The sequence below is a fragment of the Carassius gibelio genome, chromosome A5 (genome assembly GCF_023724105.1).
Source record: "Carassius gibelio isolate Cgi1373 ecotype wild population from Czech Republic chromosome A5, carGib1.2-hapl.c, whole genome shotgun sequence".
NCBI lineage: Eukaryota > Metazoa > Chordata > Actinopteri > Cypriniformes > Cyprinidae > Carassius > Carassius gibelio.
Window position 1 is genome coordinate 7,875,442 of NC_068375.1, and position 24,854 is coordinate 7,900,295.

Sequence of the window (24,854 nt, forward strand, 5' to 3'; positions counted from 1 at the left end):
AATGTAGATAATGAGAAATGTTAAACAAAAACAACAAGCAGCGCCCGAGATGAAAATACTCTCAGATTATTCAGTGATAAACGAAACATCGCATGACATTTTATGTGTTTAATAGGTTTGTGAATTGATGTTGTTTTCTCGTCTATAAAGACTTCTGTCGGAGTCTCTGTTCGAGTCCCGACTTCTGGTCCTTTCTGATATTTTCCTTCAGTATCCCAATAATCATCGTGTACTGGTTTTATTAACTAAAAACATTTAGACCTTCTACAAATCGTTTTTATTACAATTCCCGGAAAATGCAGATTTCCTCAGGTGTTTCTGGTGTCCTCGTCAGTGTGTGTGTGTGTGTGTGTGTGTGTGTGTGTGTGTGTGTCTTCCAGCAGTACACTAACAGCCTGTACTTGTCACTGTCAATAGGCGTTTGATATCAAAGCGTCTGGAATAGTCTATGTGTGTATTCCAAGCACACGAGCTGGGCTGGATCATATCAAGGGACAGAGACTGTTGTGAAGTCTTCCTTAAATGTTGCACACATTATATTAAAAAGGTGGTTAAAAAAGAATTTTGACCTGAAAGTGATGGAGCCTCATGCCGACAAAGTTGAAAAACACCCAGATTAGTGAAGTAATCTCAGGTTTAGATTACTGTTCATTCGTCGCACACCGCTCTTAATCCGCACGAGTAATATCATCCTTAGATAATAATATGTCCCTGGATATTAGAAAAATGCATCTAGGGAATATGCATATACTGTAAAAAAAATATAACATCCTATTTATCTATCTATCTATCTATCTATCTATCTATCTATCTATCTATCTATCTATCTATATATATATATATATATATATATATATATATATATATATATATATATATATATATATATATATATATATCGTCCTATTTGTATATGTATATATTTTATTTTGGCACTCTTTGCATCATTTTAATGACAAATAAAATCGAAACGCAGACAAATCCAACAGAAATCACCTTTTTTTCACATTTATTCCCCTTTTATTGAATGGTTATTGTTCATCTTCAAGAATTTGAGTTGGTCTCTGTTTTATATTTTATTTATAGGTATTATTATTCCATCTTTCATCTTGTTATTGCATTTTTTTTATTGTAACTTTATTTCATTCAATTTAATTGATAGAATATGTATTTATTATTATTTTTTTTTTTGTGGAAAGTTGCATCGAATCAACTTGATCGATCAGCTCCAACATTTTCTGTGGCAAAAAATAAATAAAAGTAAATACAAAATAAAATAAAAAATCTCCGAGGCCTTTCATGGGAGACAGAAGCAGGCAGGTGAAGTGTGTGGTTATTTGCCTGATAAAAGAGCTGTGAATCTGAATCTGTGCTTTCCTGTCGGCACGGTGGCTACAGGAGATGGCTGTATGAAGCTGCCAGACATGTGTGTGTGTGTGGGGGGGATCAAAGTTAAAGGCTTGTCCGTTCCTCTCTGATTTAGGCTGTCGCTGTGGACACGACCACAGCTTGAAGGGCGACGGGAGCGAGTGGGTGTGAAAAGGGGCGAGTATAAAGTATGTGGCATCATTTCATCACTGCACTCGAGCTGACGGAGAGCCCCGGGAGAGATCTACTGCGCACATTCAGCACCATGGAATTGTTTTTTGACCAATCGTTCGATCTGGTTAAAAAAATAAGCGTGGAGACAGAAAGAGATTTTATTTTCAACACAAGCATGGTCCAGTTGACAGGTGAGCACGTGTTACCTTCATGGTGGAATGATACAGGCTATTTTTGGATAATACAATTTCGCCTATTTATAATGAAAAACCAAGAACTCTGGAATTGTTATAAAAGTGTGTGTGTGTGTGTGTGTGTGCGTGCGTTTCCTGACAACACTTATCTGAACAACTGACTTTGATCTGTAGATGTAACAGCCGAGCACTCGCTGTCTTCCCCTGAACTCGAAAGAAGTCTCCATGCTGAGGGGCAACGGAAGAGGAAGAGGACGATCTTCAGCCGCGCGCAGCTGTCAGAACTGGAGCGCGCTTTCACCATCACGCCGTATCCAGACATCACTCTGCGCGAGCGCCTGGCTGCACTCACACTGCTCCCAGAGAGCAAAATACAGGTCAGAAAACTACACAATATTCACTAGTATTATTATTATTATTATTGTGTATTGATATAATACAATTATACTTCTAATAGCCTAATAAGTACTATTGCTATAATGATTATATTTGTCTTGATTTAACTTTAAAAAAAAATATATATTTCCTTGCAGGTGTGGTTCCAAAACAGACGAGCTCGCAGCATGAAAAGCAAGAAGTGGAGTCCAGCAGTCAGGAGGAGTCCAGGCAGGGACGTGAGCTCTCACCTTTCACCTGGAGCGACCTTTCCACCCACCAACCTTGATTTAGATCCGGGACAAATGTACGGTGCTCCAGAACAAAGAGCCAGCAGAGGCCTGCTCAGACCAGCTCTCAGTGCCTGGTCTCAGAACCTTCCTCATCCAGAGCTGTCCGGAGGTGTCCAGTGGGGGGGCCGAGCGTCTGAGACACACAGAGCTTCATCTGTCTCCGACAGGTCGGCTCACTGTTCACACCAAAGCCAGTCAAGCGCTCACTGGCAGATCAACTGCTTCTCAGCTCACCCTGAAGACTTCTCTGGACATCAGCTGAAATCTTCCTGTCCTGCCAATCAGGTCCTTTATTCCTCCATGTCTGTGGACCAAGTGATGCCTCCACATCAGAGCAGTTTGGAGGAAGCTCTGCACAGACAGGCTCTCACACACTACCCTCAGACCTCACTGGGAGACATCTCTGACCTCATCTATACAGCAGCTGTACTCACCAATCCAGAAGACTGCTAGTCATTCCCTTAACACTACTGTCAAACATTCTCCGGTGAACTGACTAATGTGTCTTTACAGTTGTTAATATGTGTTAATGAAACATGACCTCTAACCCCTTTTCTATTTTACTAATTGCAAATGTGAGTTATAGTTTAGGACTGTCCAACAAGATTGTGAAAATGTGTCTAATATTGTTATGCAATCTGACAATTTAAAAAAAAAAAGTTTAGCGTTTGATTTAATATTAAACAGTATGTCTTTCTGTTGTGATGGGGAAGTTTCCTCTGTATTCTGTTAAGATTTTTACATGGTGTGCATTGATATTTATGTAAATTAATCTCTTGTTAATCTATTTATTTACATTCACCTTCAACCAATTAAAGGCATCTTTGTCATGTATTTTTGTCATATATATATATATATATATATATATATATATATATATATATATATATATATACATATATAGTAATTTGTGGTTACGCTTCTGTGTAAAATAATGTCTGCATTTGACAATACTGATTTTCCATAAGAAAGCATCTTGTTTGTTTGCAAAACAACTATTAACTAATACAAGAACATACTAATAGACAAATCAGTTTTGACTAATCGTTTATTCATAACATTGAAATCATTTTTATCTAGTCTTTAATATAAGACGATCAGATGTGATGTCAGATGTGTTGCAGTAGCAGGATAAAGACATGAAATCTGAATTCTACCTCACCAGGACAAAAACAAAACCTGGGAATAAACAATAAATGGAAAAAACAAAACAATAAATCAAAGATTTGTTTCTTTTTAAACCTCAGGGCTCATGTTTTATCAGCTTATGGGTCTTAGATTACATTTGGATTTGAAGATCCAAACAGTATATTACTATCGAAGTAATTATGGAGAAAATATCAGGGACCTCCCAGGTTTCTGGACACTGATCCCCATGTATCATAATCATCTCCACAGCAAAATAATCTTCAAATAAAATAGAAAAAATTCTCATAATCCTAGTGTCAAATCTCCAGCGGTTCTCTGCTGTGTGTGTTCCTGATGCAGATACATCCTTTAATCCAGGAGAAGATATTGAAGGGATATGTGCTTATTTTGTTGGAATCAAAACAGGAACTATAATCATAATCATACACAGGTTGATCAGTACACAATGTTAGGTGATCCTTAATAACTCTTTCATTTTCCGTTTAAGACTCCAGATCATTTTCCATTACAGGACAAGATGGCAGTACAGCCAACCTTTTAATAATAATAACAATAATAATAATTATTATTACTATTTCTTGTTAAACTGAATAGTATGTATAGTAATATACAGAATAATAATAATGTTGTGGTTTTAATTTCTTTCATTTCATTTTTCCAAAATATGATATTTTTATATAAACCATCTGATCTCACAACATTATTAATGACGATTCACAGCACAGAAAGGCCATCCAAACTGAACATTCATCAAAGCTCTTCTGTCATGCTCCATGTCTAATGCTTCAGTGCTTCATAAGAACCTGTTTATCATTATGGCTGAAGTTACACCTGTTCCAGTCTGAGCCACATGATCAAACACACGTCTGTAGAAACAGTTTATGAAAAGGGCCAGTTTTAAATTCTATATTTGACCTTTATGGAAATCTTCTATATAACACAAAGGTACACAAACACACACACACACACACACACACACACACACATTGGTGTTGGTGGGACTCTCTAGTCTCAATGGTTTTTATAGAGTAAAAATATATATATATATTTCCTATCACCCTACATCTAAACTTTCAAAAGAAAACTTTCAGCAATTTTAGATTTTCAAAAAAAAAAAAAAAAAACTTTTGAATCAGTGTTCATAAACCACCTTCATATTTGAATACCTGTCATTATACAAAGTTGTGTGCTCATAAACCTCCCAAACCAATGCACACACACACACACACACACAAAACACAATGTGTAAAAGATTACAGAATATACTTTTCAAGGTTATCACTGTAAGGCTGAACCTATTCTGAATTCAAATAACATTTTGGCGAACAACTGTATAGAAACTCGTAAAATTAAAATAAATGTAATGAGTGCTTGTTATTCAGAGACCCGCGCAGGTTGAGCAGCATTAGCACTTCTCTTCTCACCTCACTATTGACTACGACCAAGAAACCTGTGGGCCATCTAGTGGCACATTTATGCAATCGCATCACTCTTGGTTTAATGAATTCAGCAACCGTCTCTATTAAGCTAGAGAAGCTTCAGCTAGATGTGTTCATGTCTCAGGTGTGTCATGCTGAAACATGCTGATGACCAAAAGGTTAACTGCACTCTCCTGCCATGAAGTAACTGCAGTGAGGCAATGTCTCTCATGGTGTAGTGTAGATACAGAGGGAGAATCACACTGGTCATGTCCTTCTCTGTAAACAGTGCGTCAGTCTCAGATGAAGTGAACGAGGCCCTTCGTAACTAACTGGAGCTGTCAGGTGTCCAAACAGCAGTCTTGAAAGAGCCCACAATGTGTACAAGACAAGTGTTGGGGTGACACAGTTTAGCCTAGGCTACTCTTATCCAAAAACAGACATGAGTGTGTCCATATTAGACCACCAGTCGATTTCACTCATTATTTATTTCCCTTGATAACAGGCTGACTGATGCTAAACTAATATCTAAGTGTGCAACAATTGCGAAGTAACTGTAAATACTAGATATTTGAAGCATAGCTTTTCAAAATATAGTAAAGCACAGAAGACGATTTTTAAAGAGTAAGCGTGATGTTTGATTATAGTCTCAAGCGTTCAGAAATCACACAAAATAAAATGGAGCACTTTTACTACTACGACAACGATGGTTAATTGTGTGATGTGATATCCACGTTTTTGTTGAAGCTGTAGCATTTCTATCGCAAAAAGCTGGCAAAAAATAGAAACAAATAGATAAATAAAAATTTAAGTGGATATTTGAAATAAATGTTTGGCCAGTATTAAACAAGGATTTGATCGCCCATATACAGCCATTATCAGGCCTTTGGTGCCCTTTGCAGGCATTTTTAATAATGTATATTGTTTATTTTGTATTAGATTATGTATCTTAACACTGTTACTAAGTTCAACCACATCATTGTTTTTCTTTAATTAACCAATCACCTCGTTGTTTTATAAAATACATTGTAAGTCGTGGAAACTAGAATATCAAGTCAGATGCGTTGTTGGTGTGGGTGAAATCATTACTGACATGAAAACACGTCAACACTCAATAAAGTTTCACAGGATTATAAATGTAGCTAACTGAAAGAGATGCACGGGCTTCATTTTGGGCTTTTTTCTTTTTCTTTTTCTTTTCTCTGTGCCGGACTGCACTGATGTATTTTCCCTGATATAGACTAGTTGTCCATTAATTATGATAATCATTTGTATTCAGCAGCAATAGTTAGATGAGAGAGAGCGCGCGTGCGCGTCACGTGTGCATACATAGCTACTGCCTACTGCGCTTATCATTAATGCATAGGCTATATATGTATATATATACATACATTAATCGTTTATTTCGTTTGTCTTGGTGGACTGTACGGGATGAAAGTGTTATTATATAACAAAAAACATTAACATTGTGAATTTCTGTGAAATTAAAAAAAAATATATATATTTTAATCCAACCAAAATAATCACTTTTGCATACATTATAAATCAAGAAGAAACATTTCAAAATATAATATATTTCTAAAATAATTAGCTGCCTGGTACTGAAAAGGTTTTATTTATTTATTTATGTATGTATGCATTAAATATGTGTCTAGAGCCGCTTAGTCTGTCTGTTGTTCCCCTGAAGACATGACATTTGCGTACAAATAGCACCACCTAATTTCCCAAAAATGATCTTATAGGAAATTACAGGAAATTTGACAGTTTTAGTAGGAAATATGATTGGTACCTTATTCTTCTTCAGCTATAGAGACACGTTGAAATGTTCATTCAATGCTCAGTTCTCTATCATTCCTCTCAGAAAATGACTTCACGTTACGAAAACCTATAATTATTGAAGTATTTTCTAGTCTTAAAAACAGGTTTCAGTTAAATAATTAATTTAATAGACCGAGCTTCAGAGAGCTCTACAAACTCTAATAAACACCTTCTGCCTAAACATTACAGCCTCTCTGGACAGATCACATAAACCGATGAGCAGCTAATAATAAATGAGCAACTACAAGGAGGAAAATGGAGATTGTTTGTAAATAACGTCTTTCCAAAGAAATCTATCTCCAAAACATGCTCTCTTAGAAGGCTAGTGTGTTTTAATGTACGCCAAGTAAATGCAGGAGTTAATATTGAGAATCTGGTGAATGTGCGCGCGCTTGTAAAACACGTCAAGGTCGTTTGGGCTGGGGTTATATAGGCTATAGGGATAGAGCCTCATAGTTACTTTGTATCAAACAAATGCAATTTTATACGAATCTTTATGTGTGCGAAATTGCACACAAAACCTAAAAAAAAGAAAAAAAAGATTAGGCTATCTATAACGAAACAACAGCATTTTTTCATTTTTTTTATTCATGTGAATTAGTCCACAGCTGTAGCAGTGTTGTGGTCAGTGATCTGTAAACAGTGGAAGTCTATCCGTCGCAGAGCGCGCGTGGATTCCGCAACAGGTCACAGAACCGACACAGCTGACTCCGGGGCGTGCTGGCAGATGGTGTGTGTGTGTGTGTGTGTGTGTGTGTGCTCGGTGGGTGGATGGGGGCTCACAGTCATTGTTTAGTTATTTGAGCCCCACGCACAGACAATAACCCCATGCAGTAGCAAGAAAAGATGGAAAAGCTTCTTCTTACACAGAGGAAATGGTCTAAAAAAAGTTGAGCAAAATCTCATTGTCTCGTCCGTCTGCTGCTCTCCACCCGCAGATGCCAGTCGTTCAAACACATTTACTATTCCTTCCTCTTTGTTACAGATGCATTAGGCTACGTTTGGCGGTTTATAAGACTACATTTTTTATTCTAAATCATTTAGAAAAATAGTCCTAGAAACAAACAATTAATGAGCATGACTATAAAGAGTAAGTCAATCCGTGCAGCAAATACATTTTATTCTCTTGTGTCTAATTTCGTTTCCAAAGATGTGTCCTGTTTGAATAATTTGGCAACTGATGTGCTTTAAAAGGCTAGTCCAACGGACAGACATGAACTGAAAATGACAATCTAAATAAAAAATAAAAATAAAACTTGATGTCCTTTGAGTATATTCTAGCGAACAGTCATTGGATATATTTCTCCGGGTTCGCTCCTCCTCTTTTCATCCCGTGGGTCCTGCAGCAGCATCAGATGTCCATCCTGGGCTGTTACAGCACATCAGCTCCTCAGAGCATCTCGTGGATGGTGTAACTCCTAGCTCGAGTGTCTTTATATCTGCAGACGCTGTTGGTGAAGTGAACGGTGCTCGGCGGAGCGCGCACTGCAGGTGACGCGCGCGCGCGGACAGTTTGAATGGGTCTCGAAGAAGGACCAGTATACGCCAAGACTGCAAGTTTCCGAGGAACTTAGAAGAAGAAGCACGGAGCAGACTGCCTCACGGACTATTTCGGAGACTCTCGGTGTTCTACACACTGGGGAAATCGCCTCATCTTCTGAGAGAGACGCAGAATTTCCAGAACATTTTGATTGTGGATTTGCACTGGAGGTTGCCTTGTCGTTGCAAACTTGTCGTAAATGTTCGGGAGTCAAGATCACCCGACTAGAGACATCACTGGGTTGAAAGTGGGGAGTTTTGAAGCAGAGATGGATCCTGTTCGTTCCTGGGCGCGGAATATCGGCGTGATTGACGCAAACACAGCGGCACAGAGGTACGTTCTGCTCGGATGCACGCGCAGCGCTTTAAATCAAAGTGAAAACACTACCTAAAGAAGAAAAAAAGACATCTTCATCAACTGTCCATGTCTTCTGATTATAGCCGATACAGCACGCGCACAGATCGTGTTAAACTATTTATTTACCATCCAAAAACAACAGAGCATAAATGCAAGATTAAACTAAGTATCAGACTAAACGATTATAAGAGTTGTCGAAATATTTATCTTCAATAACACGTGCGTTATTATTGTTTATGTGTATATTATTAATATTAAGCGAGTAGTATTCTGTTAGGCTAAAGTTAACTGTAGAGTATCTTTTGTTTTCCATAACCTCGTAGAAGTATCTCCCAGAGCTGGAGGTGACAGACACAACACTATAATAATGATGATCATATTAAAGAGACTGAAAGCGCTCGAGCGCATCCCCTGCTCATAGCGTCATATTCTTTAAGAATCTGTTCATTCATTGTCGGCCGATTTATAAGTGAATAATCAGATGATTAAAAGTGGACTGCAGTGGTGAGAACACTTCCGATTAGATTTAGATGAACGAAAACACACAAATCTAAAAGATTTCGCCTGTCTCTGATTTTATAATTCTATAAATCGATAATCGATATGAACAGAGCTGCGTTTCTACAAAATATCCGAGAGAGCACTCACTCTGCCATAGACAGCTGTTTGTTGTTAGACATCTATATGAATTATTATTTATTAATTAGCTGTTAGTCTGATATCTTATCTACAGTGTATTTGGTAATTGCAGGTTTTTTTTTTTTTTAATTAATGCCCGTTTTCATTATTTAATCAAATGATCTATTATTAGAACAATTACAACTAATTTTTTAAATTTGGTGGGAGTAAGTTATACAATCTGAACTTTTTCCTAATATTTTTCAGCGTCACTACAGTATGCTCAAAATAAACTTTTTAGGCTTAAAATAGTTACTGTTTTCAGCAAGACTGGGCTATGAGGATTCAGACACAAGCATAGTTATTGGTGTATTCAGTGGAGATTCAGATGTTGAAGTACTTGTCATTATCATCCTGTCAGAGACATGCATTAAGAACTATGTTGTATTTAGTTGATGCTTCTGTATCAGTATGTTGAACTGAACTGTGCACACAGTCTGAAAACAGTGTGAAAAAAGGATAAATCATCCATCTGTGTTTCTCCTCCCAAACCTTACACATGTAGTGGAGTGGCTTTATCCCGTGCTCACTTTGAGAAGCAGCCTCCCTCCAATCTCCGAAAGTCCAACTTCTTCCACTTTGTTCTGGGACTGTATGACCGTAACGGGCAGCCCGTGGAGGTGGAGAGGACAGCGTTTGTTGACTTCGTGGAGCAGGACAAGGTATATTCTACAGCATGCTTCACACGACTCAACGTAACTGGATTTCTGATGATGTTTCCTAGAGTTTAACATAAGGCAGGTTCTCAAACTCTAGAAACTAGTGCTATTTTCACAAGGCTTAGGTTTACAGTATCACATGGCGTACTGTAATGTAAATGGTATTTGCATTTAACATTACGATACAACAGTAAGCTGCTATCTGTCTCCCTCCTTCTGATCCATCCCTGATCAATCTGAACAAGACTGCAGAGATGCAAACGAAATCTTTAACAGTAATACCATTCGCTTCTGAGTGGTGAATGCACCGATGGCATATATTGCAGTACCTTTGTATAGTTGACATTACTGTACACTTGTTTAAATGTTAATTTTGCATAATCAGCAGACGGGGGAGAAGACCAATAATGGAACTCACTACAAACTCCAGCTCCTCTACAGTAATGGTATGCTCCTCATTTATCATCATTATATAGAAATATTTATGTCATTTAGATATTGTTCTGTTTGTTGGATTAACTTTTATTATAGCACATCAAATTAAAATTAACATTAGGTGATCATATTATGCATTAAATGAACATTTCAGATTCTTATTTTTGATTTGTTAAGCACAGAACTGATTCTGTTTGACCCGATGGAAGTGTGGTTCCTAATTAAAGTCTCTTCTGTATCAGCGATCTGCTAACTTTGTTTTTGATCACAGGTGTTCGCACAGAACAAGACCTTTATGCTCGTCTCATTGATTCTGTCACTAAACAGGTAAAGCAGCACCATCTTCTTCTGAGCTAAACGTCGTGTAGTCACAACTTTAATGAGTCGCTGACCTCTTTTTATTCTGTTCTGCATGGTTCAGCCCATATCATATGAAGGACAGAACAAGAATCCAGAAATGTGCCGTGTTCTGCTAACTCATGAAGTCATGTGCAGGTGAGAGAAAACACCATCAAATCTAGTTATCTTCAATGTGCAACTCAGGAGAGCATGCAGCAGATTCAGTTCACCGTGTAATGCCACTTTTAGATCACAGCTCCACCTACACTCTGAAAAATAAAGGGTTAGTCTTAGATAACAAGTCAAAAATAGAAGTAGGAGCTGCTGTGTATAAGACATGCTGTATGTCCAGCTGCTTTCTAACCCAAGCCATATTTCTAGAGTCAGTTTCACTCTAATGGCATAAATACCACACGTCTTCTGTACAGAATAAGCACATGTTTATAAGGAGTGGATGGTAGCTGCGCTAGAAAAGAGACGGAGAAGACGGAGGGTGTGCGGTGACCTCAGGCTGGAGGACAGCGTTAGGGAGGGCAGGGGGGGTCAGATCTGGCTCTGCCCCTATTGTGTAGCCAGCAGATGCCCGAGTGGGCGCTCACAGCTGGTTAATAACAGAGCTGATGGGGACGGGGTGCAGAGGGCAGGAGACACAGCTGGGGAGTGACTCTGTCTGACGGGGGGGAACGGAGAAAGCATATAGGCAGATGGCCAGGGGTGGGGGGCACTTTTGTTATGCTGGTGGCGTGGTGCATGAGATGGGGGATTGTGTGTGTGTGTGTGTGTGTGTGGGGGGGGGGGGTGACGTGCCCTGAACAGACAGGAGGTCCACCCACGGTGTGTGTGTGTGTGTGTGTGTGTGTGTGCTGGAGAAGCTTGATCATTCACAATCAGTGTGACAGATTGCTGGCCTGCCTTTTCTGAGTCTTAATTGTAGTGGTGTTATGGAGCAAGTTTTAATCATTCATTATCTTCTCTTTCTCACACCAAGTCGCTGCTGTGAGAAAAAAAGCTGCGGCAATCGCAACGAGACGCCATCTGACCCCGTCATCATCGACAGGTAAGTCCGGACACCAGTCTCGTGTCTTGAACATGTTTGAATGGGTTACATGCACACACTCCACAGTAAGGATTTGTGATTCAACTCCGTTCTGGAGAACTGAACACTTGGTCACTATGTGAAGAGTTTCAGTAACTTGACCTTTAGGATGACCAGATACTTTCTTCTTCATTCTTTGCCTTCTTGCTGAGAAAGAATCCGTTTCTTACTTATTTTCTCCTTTTTCTATTCACTACATTTACATTCATGCATTTAGCAGACGCATTGATCCAAAGCGACTTACAGTGCATTCAGGCTATAAAAGAAGAACTCTCAAATGCCCTATATGTAAGTGCTCTCATGCAAATACTGAATCACTCTGTCTCCCTCAGCTGGACCAAGTCAAGTCACTTTTATTTATACAGCGCTTTATACAGTACAGATTGTGCCTCAGCAGCCTTACAGTGATAAACAGGACCATAATGTTTCAAGAATGCAAACAAAATTCAGTTCTGTTGTAAAGCAGCTCTATAAAGAGGAGAATAGTAGAGAGTCAATATTTCAGTGAAAGTCAGCTGACTAGCCCACGCTGTCCTTCAGAGATATGGATAATATGGTGTCAGATATCTTGCTTGATATCCTGTTGAAGCTGACATGGTTTATATAGCGTCTCTGAGGATTTTCTCAAGTCAAGACCGAATAAAATGGTCTGTTGTCTCCTAGATGTTCCCAGAATTCGTTAGCACCACAGCTGTTTTTATAGTTTTCTCTCTCTCTCGTTCTGTCCTGTCTTTAATTCTCCAAACACGGCCAGACTTACCCAGAGTTCTAATAAAATTTGAGTTTTAGATTATTATTATTATTATTTGCGCTGTAGTTTAAATATTGTCTCATTATCATACACTTCTGGCAGATGCTAATTTTATCCAAATTCCAATCGATCCAAAATATCCAATATTACAGTGCATTCAGGCTATACATTTTATTTTTTACCAGTATGTGTATACAATAGTCTAGAAGATCTTCTAGAAAATAGCATTTTTCAGGCCTAAGTTCTACCTTATTTCGATTTTTTGGGCTAGTTTTAATACCCTTCACACTCTCTCTCTCGTCTTCCCCCCTAATATTGATATAATTAGTCAGCCCCATCGGGATCCCTCCCCGGAGCATGTGGGAGTTGTGATCCCAAAGCACCTACACCCCCCTCCTTTTTTAATCTGTGTCCGTTTTGTTTGGACCTGCTGCTCTGTCTGTCTCCGTCCCCTTCTCTTTTCTCCTCATCTAATCCAGTTAAGAGCAGAAGGGGAGAGAATAGCTCTCAGCTGATCCTGAAGGAGGCTTTTGTCACATCATGCTCCCCACATCTTCCTCGGCTCTTCTCGCAGTCTAGCTTTATCATTACCTGTCCACATGTTATACTGCATACTCATTTCTGCACATTTGAACCTCTTTGTTAATGTTAGTTGGTTTATATAATTGCATGTCATGTGCTTGTGCATGTGTTCGAATTAAACAGATTGAAAGACCTTAGTTAATCCAACGATCCACGAGTGATGCTTCGGCCACACACTTTGGTTTTAAATGGTAAAAGAGATTGGGTTAAGGAATGGGTTTACGTTACTTTATACTATTTATAATTAACTGCATAAAAATGATAGTCTATGCAATGTAACCATCCAGTTAATTACATGTGACTTTGTGTAAAAGTGTCGATTTAATTAATCTCCGGTGTTTTAGTGTTATGCAAAACAGGCCTGAAATGGATTAGGAGAAGTCTGTCAAAGTAGAAGCGCTAAATATGAATGGGTTCATAGGTGAAGAAAGACAGTGTTTGTTCCTAAAGGCTCTGGTCTTTCCAAGCTTCTCTTGAGTGTTCGATGTACAGCTGTGTGGCTAACAGCTTGAGGCTCAGCAGCTCAGAACCACACAGGTTCAATACGTGCGACCCGTGGGGGTGAAGAAAGACCTGTGGAAAAGAGACAGGGTTGAAAGGGGATCAAGCACAGGGTGGGTTTGGTGCAAGCAAACTTAAATCATCAATATGATATAATAAAAAATAAAAAAACACACACTTGGGCTGTTGTTTTAAAGACTGATCATCTTATTTTACATCTGTACTTGTATCTGCAATGAGTTTTCTGATTGGAGGAGTCTGAGTAATAGGAATAGTGCCATCTGTCTCCTCTCACTTTGCTAATCAAACCCAGGGGAGAGCAATACTACTGGATCAATAGAAAGACAATCAACTGAAGCTGGAGAGAACCCAAGAGTAACAAACACAGGCCAAGCAGAAAAATAAATAAACTCTTTACACATATGGCCAGTAGCAAAAGTTGGCGTATTAAATTCATGCATTTAGCAGATGCTTTTATCCAAAGCGACTAACAGTACACGCAGGCTATCGATTTTCACTCCTCATGTGATCCGTATCAATCAGAGGATGCACAGAAGTGTTGATGGAAGCAGTTCTGATCTCTGCCAAACTCATTTACACTTGTGTTGTTTCTACATGAGTGAAATCACTAGCAGAACTTCCTGGACCAATGTAGATCAGATAACTGAGATAGACAACCAACAGAAAATTAAAAGGAAAAAAAAAGTCTATATTTTTTAAAACAGTAAGCAGCTCCTTACAAAAGTATTCACACCCCTGATGCTAATTTCCATAGCCAGAGTTTCAAAACCCTTCGTTTTCACATTTTGTGTTGCAACCTGAAGTGAACAAATAGAAGTTTTAAATAACTCCATATTCCACATTATGGCAAAATACATAAATAAAAAAACAAGAAATTACAAGTATTTGATATGACACTTGACATTAGTCCAATTTTTCTGGATCAACTTTTGAGATTTAATATTTCTAACCTTTGATTGGAGTCCATCTGCTTTACATTCAGTTGACGGCATGAATTGGAAAGGTGATTTCTGAGGAACAGGGATGCCTGTGCTGCTAAAATATAATGTGCGTGGCTAATCCACAGCAAATGTGTACATGCAGACAGGAGTGTGAGGAGCGACTGACAGATCTCACAGCAGGCCTGCTGGGACGCTGTCAATGGCCCTATAAACCCTGACCGGAGTCCTGACAGAGCCATCACACACACACACACACACACACACACACACACACACACACACACACACACACACACACACACACACACACACACATGAGTCTGCATTGTCTGATCTCTCACAACTGCCCGCTTCTGAAGTCAACTAATTCAGGGCATCTGTCCCGATGAATATATCCTAAAACTGTGTCATATGCACAGACAAGAGTGTATTTCTGCAGAGAAAGTGGGATCTCCTCCAGATTGAGAGGACACACACACACACACACACACACACACACACACAAGGGGCCAGGCTAGCACCAGGGGGCATCATTAACTCATTAGTGAAATTTAAGACAGTCAAGCACCAATGCCTTTACACACACACACACACACACACACACACACACACACGAGTCTGCATTGTCTGATCTCTCACAACTGCACGCTTCTGAAGTCAACTAATTCAGGGCATCTGTCCCGATGAATATATCCTAAAACTGTGTCATATGCACAGACAAGAGTGTATTTCTGCAGAGAAAGTGGGATCTCCTCCAGATTGAGAGGACACACACACACACACACACACACACACACACACAAGGGGCCAGGCTAGCACCAGGGGGCATCATTAACTCATTAGTGAAATTTAAGACAGTCAAGCACCAATGCCTTTACACACACACACACACACACACACACACACACACGAGTCTGCATTGTCTGATCTCTCACAACTGCACGCTTCTGAAGTCAACTAATTCAGGGCATCTGTCCCGATGAATATATCCTAAAACTGTGTCATATGCACAGACAAGAGTGTATTTCTGCAGAGAAAGTGGGATCTCCTCCAGATTGAGAGGACACACACACACACACACACACACACACACACACAAGGGGCCAGGCTAGCACCAGGGGGCATCATTAACTCATTAGTGAAATTTAAGACAGTCAAGCACCAATGCCTTTACACACACACACACACACACACACACACACACACACACACACACACACACACACACACACACACACACACACACACATGACAGTAAATGTGGTGGAGGGGACATTTATAGTTAAAATATCTCAAGATAAGTGGATGGCAAGGCAGTTAAGCATATTCTGAAGTATCTGTGGGAAAAAAATACAGTGCCTTTCAAAAGTATTAACCCCCCCCCCCCCCCCCATCACACAAGCTGTTCTGTTTGAGACGTTCAGGAAAGTGAGTGCTGGCATCCTCCATTCAACCCCCCCAACACAAACACACACACACACACACACACAGACACACACACACATAGACTTAAACACTAAAACACATAAACACACTGTCAGTTTGGAAACAGATGTTGTTTGTCAGATCCTATCATTACTGGCTAATTAAGCAGACATCTCTTCCTCTTTTCTCCTGTCTGTCACTCTTGTGTTCATGCAGATTGCTCTGCCTTTGTTTCCCCACAAAGATGAAGGATTGTGCAGAAATGACATGCTTTCCTTTTCTGCAATGGTTAAATAAATCTGTATATATATATATATATATATATATGAAAAAATGTCCAAGACCATACTTGATTAAAAAAACAACAACAACATATATATATACATAAATAAACTAATGCAGTTATAGCTATGAAAGGACCATGTGTTTATGTCAGTGTATGTATGTATACCATCAATGAATTTAACACCTTTTACTACAGTGTTTACAAACTGTTTAACAGAAAATATGCACAAGCATTTACAGAAACAAAATGTGACATAAGTTAATGCAACAGGAAGGAGAATATTCTTAACTGAAGGAAAACTGCTAGTTCTCTAGTGATCTTTGAGACTGTTTTTGAAGTCCTGAGTGAGTCAACTGCTCATAGGACTGAAAAACAAAGAAAATGTATGATGTTTAATTAACGCAAAAGAGATTCTGTGCAGTTTCTAAGTAACTAATCAAATAAGCAAATTGGTGACATGCCCATGCTTCAGTTGCAGCACAGAACTGGAAAAGCATGCATCATCAGGATTAGCACATCTTGAGGAGTGCATGCTCGAGTGCATGCTGACAGCAATGAAATAATGTTAATTTTTCAAATGGTATCACTTATATTTTCATATATATTTTCACAGTTTAAATAACATAAAATAGAAGCCCTTACAAGAATAATAATAAAAAGACATGAGTCCAGAAATTAGTCCAGAAATGTTGGTTGGTTGCTTCTGTTTTTCTTAGTAGTGGAAGCAAGTGTGAAAGGTCCTGGTGAGGTATGTGGTGGTTTTTAGAGCTGCTATGTGTGCCCTGTTAGTGGGGTCAGAGGTCGGGAACGTGGCCTGTTAACCCCTCGACCAGTCTGGCCCCAAAGTCTGCCAAGGGATTCTGGGAGCCCAGAGTATTTATGACCAGCCCCGGCTAACCTCTGCTCCCCAAAACCCTCCGAGGCTCACCCACAATCCTCACCTACAACACTCATTCAACGCCAGATCTGAACCCTCTCGCCCCATTTTTTGGATTGCATATTTGAGGATGACTCCAGTAGATACAGAAAGTGCATATCAGCAGCTGGTGTTTGTAGGTAGCTCTGGTGAACGAATGGTTCATCCTCAGTTGTTGTTTTGGGCTGATATGAGCTCAATCTCTGTCAGACGAGCGGTGGTTCTCACACACATGTGGCATACAGGCGTTGATGTACTGCTGCTCAAACCTTTCAGCGTCTCAGTGTTTGGATGCTGCACATCTGGTTTCCTAATTGTCCTCCCTCTCTCTCTCTCTCTCTGTGTCATGACACTGTTTTGTTTGTCTAAGACGGAGCGGGACAGAGGTGAGATGGACAAGAGGAAGTGCTGATGAGTGATGCTTCTGACTCTGTTTCTGAAGATCACTTACTATTCAAGTCTTAAATATTACAAGAACATTTCTTACAGTTTCTTAGAATTTCACAAAGAAATGGCAAGATGATTCAAAATGATCACAATGTCACGTCTATAAATATCTACTAATTCATTAATGCATGTTTCTTTTTTCAGTATAATAATAGTAATAGTAATCAAAACACAAAAAAACACAGTTTTTAACAATGCACAAAAATCATGTTTTTTCATCGCACATTACAATTAATCTTAACACTGTTGGGTTATTGTGATTAGGTAAGAAAAAAAAAATACAGCTAACTAACACAATAAAACATTATTAAATAATAAAATATATCTGTTTATAGACTATTCATATAAATAGATAGATAGATAGATAGATAGACAGATAGATAGACAGATCAAAAGGACTGTTTTATTAAATTGTAAAGTGTAATGTGACAGCAAAGTTGCATTTACTCTTCAGCGTCACATGATCTTTCAGAAATCATTCTAAAATGCTGATTTGGTACTTTTGGTACATTTCATATTATTATATCATTATTATTTTTGTGGAAACCATGATACTCTACTATTAAAATAGGAGAAAAAGAGAGAGAAAAAGGAAATTATTACTATAATATATAAATTGCTTAAAAGTGTCAGTAAAGTGATTTGACACATTTTAATACAGTTCGTCCAGAATTTAGTTTATGGTATTGTATTTCATTTTCGGTTACTGGACTAACTATATAATAGCTCATCATCCAAATTTTTATTTTACCTATATTTCAATAAATAAGAGTTGTTGTTTTTTTATACAACTTTTTTTCTCTCTTATTTCAATGAAAAGCTGTAGCATTTACAGTTTTCCCCAGTGAACTTTGAAATTTCTGAATCAGTTTAGTTCCAAATATGTTTCACTGGTCCTCTGTGAAGTTAACCTAAATATCAGAACAGTGCAAACCTGACAGTGTTATTATTAGACTTTTCCTCATGACACAACAGAGACGCAAGGGTGTTGTGCTGAAGTTGCAAGGTTCTCCAGGAGTCCTAATTAATTATGCAAGACGGGTCTAATTATGATGCGGTGAATGGATCCATGGCAGAAGGTGCGAGGCAGCGAGGCTTAGAGATTTGCATGCTAAGTGAGTGGAGGAGTGACTAATGCATGTTAATGCTGCGTGGCCCATGTGCTTTCATTTGCCTGCTTGCAGCTGCGCTCTGGGATTTCATTAAGGGCTCAGATGTTTATCATGTAGTGAAAGTGAACAGAATGGTACGTGGAGCTCGGGTAGGGCATGAGACGGCACACAAAACCTTGACAAGTTATGAGAGAGAGACAGCGGTTCAGATGCAGAGTTTAGAGAGTGTCCTTTCTTAAAAAGTACCGATCAAAAGTACCACTACAGACAATTAATTTATAAAAACTGCATCCACAAAATGTTACATGAAAAACTGCTGGAGCATTACTGGGGATATTTCTTATTAAACCAGCTATTAATATGTGACCATGTTTTTGCATCTGAATCTAAGTGTATTAATCCCAATGTTGAATGAATTACTGTTATGGCTGTCTAGTAAACAAAGCCTTAATGATTCAGTGTGGAATGACAATCTGAGATGCATTCGATATGCAGAAGCACAGAGAAGCTATACTTGAGGAAGAGGATGGCTTCTGTGTCAGAACATCATCCAGGCAGCATTTATTAAGAGAATAAATCTGTGTGCTGATGATGTGTGAAATATGTAGGCCTACTTTAGTTGAATTCAAAGTGTAGATATAGTTTTGAACAGGGGCATCGTTACACCCTCTTTACTGGTTGCACGAGTCCCAGTAAAATATTAGAGAAAAATCCTTGTCTGACAATGGAGATGTGTTTTCTATCTGCTTCTCCTAATCAGAAGTAATGAAGCCAGATTCAAAAACAAATCACACGTCTGATGCAATCTAATGAACTGGTTTGCAGAAGTTTGTTTGCAATTGTTCACTCATGCACACACTTTCCAAATATTTCTCACGAGACAGAGAAGGGCATGTCTCATCAGCTCATGCTGGCATCTTATTGAGCTTCATATACACACAGCCATTGTCAACAGCAAGACATACAGGAAGTGCTTTTTCTCTCTTTACATTTGTTTGTGTGTAACAGACTAAATGAAGCAGACCTTCCTTGAATAAAATGTTTCTTTGTGTGTGTTTCCCACAGATTCTTCCTGAAGTTTTTCCTGAAGTGCAATCAGAACTGTCTGAAGACAGCAGGGAACCCCCGAGACATGAGACGGTTTCAGGTATCCAGCATGTTAAAAATATGATTGTGCAAAATGCAGAAATATTCTGGTGTCTTTGATGTTATTCCATTTTTCCTGAAGAAAATCAACAACTTTTAAACATCAGTACATTCAAGACACACAAAAAAGTATATAGTATGCCATTTCTTACGGATTTTTTTATTTAGTTTTTACTGGAAAACAAGACAAATCCTCTAAATAACAAGAATAGGTGTTGTTCGCACTTTAGTGGTAATCTTTCTTCTGTATTTCTGGTAATATCTTCAGCAGTTCTGTAGTTTTATATAGACAGAGTGTGTGATTTATATTAAGTGATTAAATACAATATCTCATAAGCGAGAGGGAGTGAGAGATCAGGAAAAAGCAAGGATCATCAGGATATCTTCAGGAAGTTGAGTGATGGGCTCCAGATGGGAAAGGTCAGGCTCTGTGACCCAGGAAGTGCTCGCTGGGGACCCTACGCTTTACTTCCTCCCACTTGTCTTTCACTATCTGACATTTCATCCCTCACTCTTCATTTCCCTGCTGTCCTTCCTTCTTCATTTTTGTGCCTTTATTTACATATTTTTGGAGTGTGACCTTTCTTCTTATGCAGCATCTCTCATTTCTATGTGTTGTGTCTTTAGCTCTGCAGTCTTTTGCACGTCAGCACTGATATTCTCAGTCGTCTCATATTATATCAGCTAACTTTGATTCTTTATTTTGACTATAACTTTGGTTTCTCTTTGAAACAACATCCAATTGAAATCACATTAAACCCAATTGTTTGAAAGGCCACATTGAATTTCAAGTAGGTTTTTTAACAATGGCCATGCATGGTGGGGTTTTAGCTGTCATATGAGCTCAATGTTTTTCGAACCATCAGGAGAAATCATGTCAAATTCATTGATGTCCTTTTGCTTGAGACTTGCTTTGTGCAAGAAGATTGATAAACCCAAGCAGCATGTTAAAGCATGTTAAATGCATGTAAAGAAGTATGTTAAAAAATAACTATAGCAGCAGGAAGCAATGCAACAATAGATACATTTGTAAATGAGATTAATTAAAGAATAAATGAGAACATGGAAGGATGAGAACAGAGAAGTGTATCAATAAGAAGAGGGATGCGAGAGGAAAGCAATACTTGAGAGGGATTCTCTAATATTGTTCTCTATTTGGTTCATCTTTTGCACTACTTGATCTCCTCCTTCAAACTCTTTTTGGAGGGATTAAATCTTTCTTTGCGTTCCTTTAGGTGGTTTTGTCCACTACAGTCGGTGTGGATGGTCCAGTCCTAGCCGTTTCTGACAACATGTTTGTGCACAACAACTCCAAACACGGACGCCGCTCTCGAAGAACGGATCCAAACGAGACGGCGGAGACTAGCATGGACTATGGTGAGATTCACATTGGGTTTGCATTAATCCACAGTTATATACAAGGAGAGGACGCGTTTAACCGTGAAGTCTGAAGGGCAGCTGTAAATGAGAGCTTTAATGTCATCTACACCTGTGCTGTTTCTCCACGACAGCGTCTCCCTGTATCAAAGCCGTCAGCCCCAGTGAAGGCTGGACCACTGGAGGGGCGATGGTGATGGTGATCGGGGAACACTTCTTCGACGGTCTGCAGGTGGTGTTCGGGAGCATGCTAGTGTGGAGCGAGGTATGCTTTGCTAGAGTCTATCAGAGCGAGGTTCGACCAACCGTCTGTAACGGTTAACCTCTCACACAGCCTGTTTCTGTCTTTACTCCTGCAGTTCATCACTCCTCATGCAATCCGAGTCCAGACTCCTCCTCGACACATCCCAGGCCTCGTAGAAGTTACACTGTCTTACAAATCCAAGCAGTTCTGTAAAGGAGCTCCGGGCCGCTTCATTTATACAGGTGAACACACAGATGTTTCTCATCTTCTGCCTCATACCATAGAAGTTCGGAGTTTGGCTGAGCAAAGCAGAATGGTTTGGGAGAATTATCATTTTTTCCGAATTCTGTTTGGCGCCACCAATGAAGAAGACACACAATATGTGTACTCAAGACTAATAATAAGACTGAGGACGATTGCCTGATTCTGTTTAATAAACTACACACATAATAACACACACAGATAATTCAGTATGATTATCTCTAGCGCTGAATGAGCCAACTATTGACTACGGCTTCCAGAGACTCCAGAAGCTGATCCCTCGACATCCCGGTGACCCCGAGAAACTGGCAAAGGTTAGTCAATACTGCTATATATATGTTAAGAAATAAAAAGTACACATAAACCTTTATTGTTCTTTTAACTCTCTCTTGAATTGATTGTCTCTGTCTTAGGAAATGCTGCTTAAAAGAGCTGCAGACGTTGTTGAATCCCTCTATGGGAACAGCTCCAGCAATCAGGTAACCACTGAAGTACAGGAGATAATATCAGTGCTACTGAATTACTTAAAGGGACAGTGCACGCTCAAATGAAAGGCTGACTCTCGAGTTGCTCTAGCATGAGCCGTATCGCCCTGCAGTAGATTCTCCTGTAAAGTCCCATCTCTTCTTTGATATGGTGTCGGTGCAGGACATGTTGCTGAAACGGGCTGCAGATATAGCGGAGGCTCTGTACAGCGTGCCTCGAGCTCACAGTCAGCTGCAGGCCATGCCGAGCTCCCCGGTCCACGGCAGCGTCATGGGTCTCAGCTCTTACCCCACACAGCTGGGTGTGAGCATCGGAGAACCGGGGCAGACCAGCACCCACGGTTAGGACCCTCTCATTCAGTGTTATAGATAACTGATCTCAACACATTCACTGGATGGTCATGCTTGACCATTACACCACGACTGCTCCGGCCGGCTGGATGTATTAGGATTGTGATTTCTCCTGTTTTTATTGAAGGTTACTCTCGTAACCCGAGCAGTTTGTCCCCGCGGGGCTACCCTTCAGCATCGACCCCTCAGCAGTCCATCTATGGATCCAATGGGGGCATGAATGTGAGTTACGGGGCAGTGCCCATGAGTAATCTGGGTGTTTCAGGGTCACCCGGCTTTAACAGCGCCTCCCCAAACAGCTCTCCTTATGCTAGTGAGTTTCACTTTGCTTGTCTTTTACTCACAGTTCCTTCTGAAAATACAGTATGAATGTTGACAGTCAGATAAGTATTTTGTTATAATCCAAACACTCTTGTTTTCAGTCATGCCCTCTAGCCCCACTGTACCCGGCTCCAGTTCCTCGTCCTCCCTCTTGCCCTTCACATCGTTCCCATCCTCCAGCAAACAGAAGAGTGCCTTTGCTCCTGTCCTGAGACCTCAGGGTTCTCCATCACCCGTCTGCCAAACCTCAGGAGGCTCCAGCTTCAGAGGTACAGCTGTTGATCACACAACCTCTTCACAACTTTTCCATGATTAATGGAACAGTTCACCCAGAAAATAAAATTTGCTGAAAATGTGTTCACCCTCAGACCATCAGAGATCAGGATGAGTTTGTGTCTTCATCAGGTTTGTAGCACTGCATCAGTGTCTCATCAATGGATGCTCTGCAGTGAATGGGTGCCGTCAGAATGAGAGTCTGATAAAAACATCACAATAATCCACAGCACTCCAGTCCATCAGTTAATGCCTTGAGAAAAGTTGCATGTTTGTAAGACACAAATCCATCAGTAAAATGCTTTGCTTCAGACAAAATACAAGTCCTCTATCAATAATATTGCTTTCTCCAGTGAAAAAGTACTCTCATCTGAATCAAGAGAGAAATATGCACAGATTAGGCAATATGTCTGATTGAGTATATACAAAGACTTTTTCACTGTGGGAAACATTTGACTGATGGACTGGAGTGCTGTGGATTATTGTGATGTTTTTATCAGACCCTCATTCTGACGGCACCCATTCACTGCAGAGCATCCATTGATGAGACACTGATGCAGTGCTACATTTCTACAAACCTGATGAAGAAACAAACTCATCTACATCTCAGATGATCTGAGGAGGAGCACATTTGTCCTTTAAATGTAATATAAGTATAACATTTTGTGTGTCAGCGATAACTCATCATTTATTTCTTGCTATGGCAATACAGGCATAACATATTAACAGTTTATTGAATCATCTCTTTGATATAGCTATGTCAGCTATGTATTATTAAACAATTTTAACCTTCATCTTCATCATCGTGTGTATCTAGTGTAACCTAGTGTGACGAGTTACATGTTACTGTCATTGAATATGATCTCTTTTCCATCCATGACAGGTCTTGTGGTTCACCCAATGTAGAAGATGAGTCTCCTCCAGTCATGAGCAGAACTAGACTCAACATTGTCTCTGTGAAAAAGACACTGTCTGATCTTCTGATGAAGAGCCATCAAGAGAATAAGAGACAAAAACACATTGGGGACCTTCTCAAGACGGATCTCCTCTATGCACTGTTAGCCTCTGATTGTGAGGAGGCGGCCAAAGGGATGGTGTTACTTCCCCGCCACAAAATGCCAAAAGATGTTTAATTTATGATGAAACATAAGTTAGTGATTTCAGACTGCTACACCTGTTCCTGACAGACACTGGTCAACAGACGTCCAGCGCAGTAGATGTCAACTGTGTCAAAGATGTTTTACCATAGATCTACATCCTTGAACTGAAACGGTGCTTTTAAAACACATACCAGGCTTTTCATTTAGAGAAACAGAAAATGTCTATTTAGGTTTAGATTAATGAACTGATTACCTCATATATTGACTTATTTAATGACAAAAACTATATAAGTTATATTTTTAGGTTAAGTTCTAATATAAGGAACCATAATTGTATTTGTTATTGTTATCTAATTGTATTTGCTTTTCTGTAAACATTTTGTATGTTGTCATTTTGTTATTCATATTAAAATAGTGACTG

At 39.4% G+C, this 24,854-nt stretch overlaps 2 protein-coding genes across 3 annotated transcripts; both read left to right on the plus strand.

The window, feature by feature from the left end:
• The first annotated feature begins 1,518 nt into the window (after window positions 1–1,518).
• Window positions 1,519–3,264, plus strand: LOC127987709 (homeobox protein SEBOX-like). Its single transcript, XM_052590077.1, has 3 exons — window positions 1,519–1,733; window positions 1,911–2,113; window positions 2,270–3,264. The coding sequence occupies exons 1-3, from the start codon at window positions 1,559–1,561 to the stop codon at window positions 2,855–2,857; spliced, it is 966 nt and encodes a 321-aa protein (XP_052446037.1). The 5' UTR covers window positions 1,519–1,558; the 3' UTR covers window positions 2,858–3,264.
• Window positions 3,265–8,214: 4,950 nt separating this feature from the next.
• Window positions 8,215–24,854, plus strand: LOC127987710 (transcription factor COE2-like). 2 transcript variants are annotated; one of them, XM_052590091.1, is made up of 16 exons: window positions 8,215–8,662; window positions 9,870–10,026; window positions 10,409–10,469; window positions 10,730–10,785; window positions 10,880–10,953; window positions 11,786–11,854; window positions 19,941–20,022; window positions 21,257–21,398; window positions 21,533–21,663; window positions 21,758–21,884; window positions 22,129–22,217; window positions 22,317–22,382; window positions 22,552–22,729; window positions 22,867–23,052; window positions 23,162–23,329; window positions 24,217–24,854. In XM_052590091.1, the coding sequence occupies exons 1-16, from the start codon at window positions 8,529–8,531 to the stop codon at window positions 24,237–24,239; spliced, it is 1,743 nt and encodes a 580-aa protein (XP_052446051.1). In that variant the 5' UTR covers window positions 8,215–8,528; the 3' UTR covers window positions 24,240–24,854. The 2 variants fall into 2 exon arrangements, with proteins under 2 accessions (XP_052446051.1, XP_052446058.1); XM_052590098.1 differs by having other exon boundaries at window positions 10,412–10,469.

What these genes read in the sequence shown, in the direction of transcription:
- LOC127987709 (XM_052590077.1), top strand. Translation starts at nt 1,559, where the DNA reads ATGTGGCATCATTTCATCACTGCACTCGAGCTGACGGAGAGCCCCGGG. An exon ending in AAGCATGGTCCAGTTGACAG is followed by an intron (nt 1,734 to 1,910) that starts GTGAGCACGTGT and finishes TTTGATCTGTAG; the next exon opens with ATGTAACAGCCGAGCACTCG. An exon ending in TCCCAGAGAGCAAAATACAG is followed by an intron (nt 2,114 to 2,269) that starts GTCAGAAAACTA and finishes ATTTCCTTGCAG; the next exon opens with GTGTGGTTCCAAAACAGACG.
- LOC127987710 (XM_052590091.1), top strand. Translation starts at nt 8,529, where the DNA reads ATGTTCGGGAGTCAAGATCACCCGACTAGAGACATCACTGGGTTGAAA. An exon ending in TTGATTCTGTCACTAAACAG is followed by an intron (nt 10,786 to 10,879) that starts GTAAAGCAGCAC and finishes TGCATGGTTCAG; the next exon opens with CCCATATCATATGAAGGACA. An exon ending in GGAACAGCTCCAGCAATCAG is followed by an intron (nt 22,383 to 22,551) that starts GTAACCACTGAA and finishes GTGTCGGTGCAG; the next exon opens with GACATGTTGCTGAAACGGGC.